Here is a 7,874-nt window from a genome sequence, read left to right as displayed (position 1 = left end):
AGAATGGGCGGGGCCAGGGCCTGGTGGGGGCGTGGTCAAGGTCTGGCCCGGGCTGGCGGAAAGGGCGGTGGATTGTGAAGGGGTGAGGGCGGAGCTGATGCGCAACCCTAGGCGGGGGTACCGCCAGGACTTCAGGACACGCCCTTCAGGACACGCCCACGACGTGGTGTGGAAAGCAGAGCCCAGGCTTCTGAAAACCATTAGCAGTTATCATCGCTCTGTTATCATCGCTCTGCCCTGACCAACACTTTTTAGAGTAAAGCCTCTAGAACAGTGGTTCTCAACCTTCCTAATGCCGCCACCCTTTAATACAGTTCCTCATGTTGTGGTGACCCCCAACCATAAAATTATTTTCATTGCTACTTCATAACTAATTTTGCTACTGTTATGAATCGTAATGTAAATACCTGATATGCAGGATGTATTTTCATTGTTACAAATTGAACATAATTAAAGCATAGTGATTAATCACAAAAACAATATGTAATTATATATGTGTTTTCCGATGGTCTTAGGCGACCCCTGTGAAAGGGTCTTTCGACCCCCAAAGGGGTCGCGACCCACAGGTTGAGAACCGCTTCTCTAGAACAACAAATGATTCTCACAGTGTGGTTCCCGGACTAGCAGCAGCAGCATTGCCGGGGAGCCTGCTAGAAGTGCTGATTCTCCATCCCACTCAAGATCTACAGGATCAGACGTAGGGGGTTAGGGGGAGAGAGAAGGGCCTGGGCGCACAGCAGTCCGTGTGTTAATAAAGCTGTAAAACGCAGTGAGAGCCGCTGACCTAGGGTAACTGAACTCGGAGGTGTCCAGAGCAAGCACCTTTAGAGGTTCCTTGTTTCGAAAAGAATTGATGTTTGAAGTGGTAGGAGATGTGAATCCCTGACGCTCATGGTGAACAAGATTTCCTGGCTCCGCTAGACTTCCGGTAAAATTTATTGAAATCCCTAAACTTCCATCTCTATGCAAAACCGTAAAAATAATACCACGCAGAATTGTCTATAGGCTTAAATCGGACATTCTATTGTATTTTATACAGCATCTTTGTTCTTAAAATTTTTGCCTAGATGCTTCCTAAAAGCATTTTTTTACAACCATAGATATGTATATACTTTCATTTTTGTATTGACATCTAAAATTTTTATCTTTAAAGGATTAAATTTCTTGGCTGGCGTAACTCAGTAGTTTTGTGTCGACCTATGAACCTTGAGGTCACAGTTCGATTCCCGCTCAGAGCACATGCCTGGATTGTGGGCTCGATTTCCCAGTGTGGGGTGTGAAGGAGGCAGCCAATCAATGAATTCTCTCTCTCGTCATTGATGTTTCTATCTCTCGCTCCCTCTCCCTTCCTCTCTGAATCAAATTAAAAAAATTTTTTTAAAGAATTGTTATAAATATTCACATTTTTAAATTATCTCTATTAAATTGGAAAAAGGAGTTTAAATACCATAGTGGTGTGATGAATGTCATCAAGCATTTTTAAATACATAAACTTCGTGCAAAGCTGGAATTCTTGTTCTGTCTTCTGTGCCCCTTTGGGGATTAGGACCTGTAGTCATGAAGAACCAGAGTTTGTGGGAATGGGAAGCACAGAGTCTCCCGGTGGATCATTAGGAGTGAAAGTCAGAGGTACTATTCCTGTGTCCACTCCCAGACCTATGCTTTATTCTAGTTGAAGCCATAGGACCATGTAAAAGGCTTTGATTTAATGAGAATAGTAAATCCTTAAGGATAGCACCATATTCTTTTTTAAAAATCTTCACCTGAGGATGTTTTTTCCATTGATTTTTAGAGTGGAAGAGAGAGGGAAAGACAGAGAAATATCAATGTGAAAGAAACACCTGTTGGCTGTTAATTTGTAACTAAAAAATGTTCATATTTCTTTCCCACTCCCATATGCGTCTATATACCTCTGTTCCAGACCTTTTTGTCCCTAATCGTATTTTTTCAGTTCATGCCTCTGACCAGTTGGCCAGACCTTTCATCACTGCCCATAATTCCATATATAGTATCTTCTCCTCTCTTTTCTTCCTAGGTGAATGACATGTTGCACCACTGAAGATCTGCCCACTGAAATGGTCTTCCCTTGCCACCATGTTTCAAGACTGCCCATAAATAAGGCTTCAATTCAGCTGCTACCCAATGTAGCTTTACCCACATACTGAGCCATCTCATTTGTAGATCAAACTTGGGTTTTTTTCTCCTCCTCCATCTGATCACATAGGATCACCCCCAAAAGCCAATTTGTTAGCTGAGGAAAAAGCACTAGGTGATGCTATAGGGATCTGGGCTACTTCCTTATGCTTGCCTCTACCCTGCGATCCTTAAGGCTTGGTGGTGTAACAAGACCTCACTGATAATCGGCAGTATTGGGGAAACTGAGTTCTGGACATACCTTTTCAAGGATTTTGTACAGCAAACCTTGGAAGGTAGAGACAGTCTCACTCTGGAATAGAAGGCCTCCTCCAGGGCAAAGGTCAAGCAGGCTTGGTTGCATCCCATCATAAAAGATTCAACTTTCCTAGACTCAGATTCTTTGGCTGTGACCTAAGATTGTGAAATACAGTCTTACAATTTCTTTTAGAAGTTTATAGTTATAGTCTATAATTCACTTCAAATTTGTAAGGTAAAGGTGAGATCATTTTTTCCCATATGGATAACAAGTTCTAGCACCATTTGTGGAAAACACTGTTCTTGCCCCATTGAATTATTTTGGCACATTTGTAGACAATCAGTTCATTATGTATGTATAAATGTATCTAGAGGGCTTCTATTTTTTTCCCATCGAATTAGATGTCTCTCCTTATGTCTGGATTACTATAGCTCTATAGTAAGTCTTGAAATCAACGAATGTAAGCCTTCCAACTGTTTTTCTTTTTCAAATTGTTTTGGCTAATCTGGATCCTTTGCATTTCCATATAAAATTTAGAATCAGCTTTTCAGTTTCTTCAAATGTCATTTAGTTTTTCTTCAAAATTTCTCAATATTTTGTAGTCCTACAAATATTTTATTACATTTACTCCTAAGTATTTCATACTTTTCAGTTAAATTGTATTGTTTTGAATCTCAAGTTTTCATTACTAATCTGTAGAACTCTATCCTCTTTTTGTAAACTGACCATGAGTCTTGTGACTATGCTAGGCTCATATATTAGTTCCAACAGTGTGTGTCTGTGTGTATCTTAGGCTTTTCTACATCTGCATCATGTTAATTGCCAAAAAGGACAGTTTTATTTCTTTTCCAATATGTATATTTTTATATTTTGCCTTATTGCACTAGTTAGGACCTACAGTATAATGTGAATAGTAGTGAGAATAGGTATTCTTGCCATGTTCCTGATCTTAGGAAGAAATAGTTCAGTCTTGTGCCATTAAATATTGTTAGCTATAGGTTTTTCATAAGTACCCTGTATTACATTAAGGAAGTTTCCTTCTATTTTTAGTTTGCTAAGAATTTTTTATCTTTTTGTTGTTGTTGTTAATCCTCACCCAAGGATATTTTTCCATTTATTTTTAGGGAGAATAGAAGAGAGAGGGAAAGATAGAAACATCAATGTGAGAGAAACACATTGATTGGTTGCCTCCTGCACAAGCCCTTAACAGGAATCGAATCCAGGACTCTTTGGTCCACAGGCCGACACTTTGCACTGAGTCAAACCGGCTAGAGCAAGAATTTTTTTATCTTGAACAGATAACTCTTTGTCAATTGATTTGCCTGCATATATTAAGATGACTATATGGGTTTTCTTTCTGATAATATGAATTACATGCATTGATTTTTTAAAATATGGGAGAGGGATAGAGAGATACCAGGTAGAAACATCAATGATGAGAGAGAATCATTGCTTGGCTGCCTCCTGCACACCCCACACTGGGAATAAAGCCCGCTAGCTGGGCATGTGCCCTGACCGGAAATCAAACTAGTGACTTCTTGGTTCCTGGGTAAATGCTCAAATGCTGAGCCATGCTGGCCAGGCCATGCATTGATTTTTAAATGTTAACCCCATCTTAAATTAAAATCTTAACAGATGAACTACACTTGATTACCATGCATTATCCTTTCTACAGATTGCAAGAATTGACCTGATATTCTCTTAAGTATTTTTATCTTTGCTCATGATAGATAATGGACTGTAGTTTTTTTGTATTTTGTTTTGCAGAGGTGAGGGTGAGGGTAGGATTATATGCCTTTCAATATTTTTTTCTATTGGCTGTAGAATCTTAAATTCTAGATTTCCCCAAGTCTTTTTTCCTCCTTCACCATCCAGTCTCCAAAGTGACTGCATTTTCATACTCTTCTCTAGCAGCAATGCCTGCTGAGATTGCCACATCAAATGCCGCACACTAAGTCCGTTTTTCTGTATGCAGTACTCTGATCCACCCAAACTCTTTTTCAGTATTTTTGCATGTAGGATGGGCTTTTTCTTTCTGGGAATCCTTTTATTATTATTAGTTCAATCTTAGGTTCTCCATTCACCTACTCTTTCTCAATTTTCCCGGACTCTCCTTGCTCCTGCAAAGGCTTACTATAAAAACTTAAGAGATACCTCTGCTGGAATTTGTTTTTTATATTTCTCAGAATTTGAAGTTTGTAGTGTTATCTGTCTTGTAGATATCTTAAAGAAATGGGATTGCTGTGAGGTTGTATTTATTCTTGTATATGTGTATGTGTGGAGGTGTTTTGCAGGACAGGAAGATAAATTCAAATATAGTTAACTGTCATTACCTTAGGCACCCTATAAATCCAGATTCATCCGTTTTGGATTTGCTTTACCATTCATCCATTAATTTTCCACCTTCCAAATTTGTATTGTTTATCTCCTATTTCCTTTATCCTTGTAGGGTTTTTTTTGTCCTTGTAGGTTTAAGCAAAGGTTAAAGTGCTATACTCTGAGGATGATGGCCATAAGCCAAGGAACACCACTAGAAGCTGAAAAGATATGGAAATAGATTTTCCTTACAGAACATCCAGAAGAAATCATCCCTGCTAACATTTGACATTAGCCCAGTGAAACTGATTTCAAAAAATTTCTGACCTCCAGAATTGTAAGAGGAAATTTATGGGTTGTTAGTCACTAAATCTGTGGTAATGTACACCAGCAATAGGAACAACTTGGTCACTTTGTTGTTTTTTAATCCTCATTCGAGGATATTTTTTCATTGCTTTTTAGAGAGAATGGAGAGAGGGGGAAAGACGAAGAGGAATATCGATGTGAGAGAAACACATCCATTGGTTGCCTCCTGCATGAGCCCCGACCAGGGCCCGAGCCGGGGAGGAGCCTGCAACTGAGGAGCCATTGCCCGGAAATGAACCTGGGACCCTTTGGTCTGCAAGCCGATGCTCTATCCACTGAACCAAACTGGCCAGGGCCAACATGGTCATATTTAAATGCAATGATTACCTTAAAGGGAGACAAGGCAAGGTATCTAATGTTATAATCAATACCACCTACCAATTAAATACTTTATAACAGAGGTAATTAGATTTAGGATATAAGCTATTCACTTCAATTGCCTCTCTTATTAAAAGATTACCCCATTGCCAGGGAAGTACAGGTTTCACTTTTGTAAGAGATAATCTAACCACTGAGTTGTTTTTTTAAAAAATATATTTTTATTGATTTCAGAGAGGGAGAGGGAGAGATAGAAACATCAATGAGGAGAGAGAACCATTGATCGGCTGCCTCCTGCACACCCCCCACTGGGGATCGAGCCCGCAACCCCGGCACGTGCCCTTGATCGAAATCGAACAGGGACCCTTCAGTCCACAGGCTAGTGCTCTATCCACTGAGCCAAACCAGCTAGGGCAGTACTGAGTTTCTTGAATAAGATTTGTCCCTTTATTTAAAATCTGTGTTGCTTAACATGTAATGTATAGTCCCTTGTTTAATAATTTATAATTTATTAATCTTTCAGTGCACTTTTATGATGGAACTCCATACCTGTTGCCCAATATTTAAACACACATAGCAAACTAACAATATGCCAATAGTTCTTTCATTAAAGTGAAAATAAAATTTATTACAACGCTGTATTTCTCACCTCTGATCCTTTAACATTATTTCATTTGATCCCTAAGCCATCATAAACATTGCTATTTTACAGATGAAGTCACTGGAACCAGATAAAGTGTCTCATTCAAAGTCATTGAGCTAGTTGATAGCAGAAAGGTAACTTGAAGCCAGATCTTTTGTTCCAGGTGTATGCCCTTTCAACTCTATCATATTCTATTAGAGATATATGACAGTATCTCAAAATCTTGCCCAATACTGTTCCTCAAACTGTTATACCCCAAATAAAAGTTCTAGATGATCTGCATATTTCCTTTCAGATGTAAAATTTACTGCATTGTTTTTAGTGTGTTTTTTTTCCAACCTCTTTGACACTGTGTTCACATAAGCACATTCTCAAGTGTTTTCCCATCTGTAAAATGCCTCTGTGATATTTCCTGAAAGTATTCTGACCAAAAAAAAACCAAAAAACTTAAATAAAATTCTGCAAGTATTGTTCTAGGTTGAATTAAACCCATATTCACCTTTTCTAATCACAGATTCATGTGAGTGATTTGGCATACTATTTTTCTTCTGAAAATCATGATATGTTAAAAGATTTGGGCTATCGCCCAGCTGGCATGGCTCAGTGGTTGAGTGTCGACCTGTGAACCAGGAGGTCAGGGTTCAAATCCTGGTCGGGGCACATGCCCGGGTTGCGGGTTCAATCCCAGTGTGGGGCATGGGGAAGGCAGGCAGCCAATCAATGATTCTCTCTCATGGTTGATGTTTCTATCTCTCGCCTCCTCTCCCTTCCTCTCTGAAATCAATTAAAAATATATTAAAAAAAAGATTTGGGCTATAAGTTAAAGTTGAATAATATAAGAAGGCACCAACTTTCAAAAAGAATTTTATTAGAAAATAAACTGATGAACAAAACAGATCCAGAAACATTGAAACATGCAACAGACTGACATATTGCAGAGGGAAGGAGGGGAGGGTGGGAAGAGATTAACCCAACAATTTATATGCATAGCCCATGGACAAACAAAAGTGCTGGGAAGGCATAAGGAGGGGGCAGGCGTGTGGTGGAGGGAGTCAACAGGAGAGGGGAAAGGACGGCATCTGTAATACTTTCAACAATAAAGATTTTTTTAAAAAAGAATTTTGTATCACTAGAGCATGGATAATGAAAATTCATAATTTTTCTTACCCTTCCCTTAACTCTTCCAATCTTTGCAAAATTACAATAGAATCACCTTTGAATGGATGCAACGTTTGAAAATGCACTAAACACTATGTAGGTAAAGGGTTTTATAAGAATTGAAGAAACTCAAAATTATTAAAAGTTCAGTAGTGAAAAATGTTAAAGTAAAAAAATTCATAATAAAGTTTTTAAAAATCATTTAATCATTAACTGAACGATATATGGTGAGAAATATATAAGCCCCAGTATTACTGTGTAAAACAAACACATTTATTTGATGCTTGGGATGGTGTTATGGACGTATTTCACATCACAAAAGCAAGGTGGCCATAATTAAGCCTTTAACTGACCTGCTTGAATTGTCCAGTGACTGAGCAATTTTACCAGATGAATTAATGCAGGAAGTTTCCAATTCTAGCAAAGTGTCTTCAAATAAAGTATAGAACAGTGCATACATGGTGCTAGGCTAGAAAACGGTTAATGCTCATTTCTATTGTCCTGTCACTCTGGATCTAGAGACAAAAGTACTAGCAAGAACCTGAAACAGAGCTTGGGTTCTGTCTTATTATGGATTAGGTTCTATTAACCTTATCAAAAACAGAAAGATTAGGTCAACACTTAGACTACCAAAAGTTGATGAATAAAAGATTTTAATTATGAAAGAAAATAAAATACCAA

General features: G+C 38.5%; 1 protein-coding gene across 1 annotated transcript in view; it reads right to left on the bottom strand.

Annotated features, from left to right (window-relative positions):
• LOC102437644 (cytochrome P450 20A1) overlaps positions 1 to 7,653 on the bottom strand; it is a 38,918-nt gene extending 31,265 nt beyond the window's left edge. Inside the window, exons 1-2 of the mRNA XM_023763209.1 lie at positions 7,547 to 7,653; positions 823 to 961 (exon numbers count right to left, since the gene is read on the bottom strand). Coding sequence (XP_023618977.1) covers positions 823 to 961; positions 7,547 to 7,653 — 246 coding nt within the window. The remainder of the gene's footprint in view (positions 1 to 822; positions 962 to 7,546) is intronic.
• Between the last annotated feature and the right edge of the window lie 221 nt (positions 7,654 to 7,874).

Source organism: Myotis lucifugus, unplaced genomic scaffold, assembly GCF_000147115.1.
Source record: "Myotis lucifugus unplaced genomic scaffold, Myoluc2.0 scaffold_3, whole genome shotgun sequence".
NCBI classification, from domain to species: domain Eukaryota; kingdom Metazoa; phylum Chordata; class Mammalia; order Chiroptera; family Vespertilionidae; genus Myotis; species Myotis lucifugus.
The sequence above is the reverse complement of the archived record's forward strand: the minus strand, read 5'-3'. Positions and strand labels throughout refer to the sequence as shown.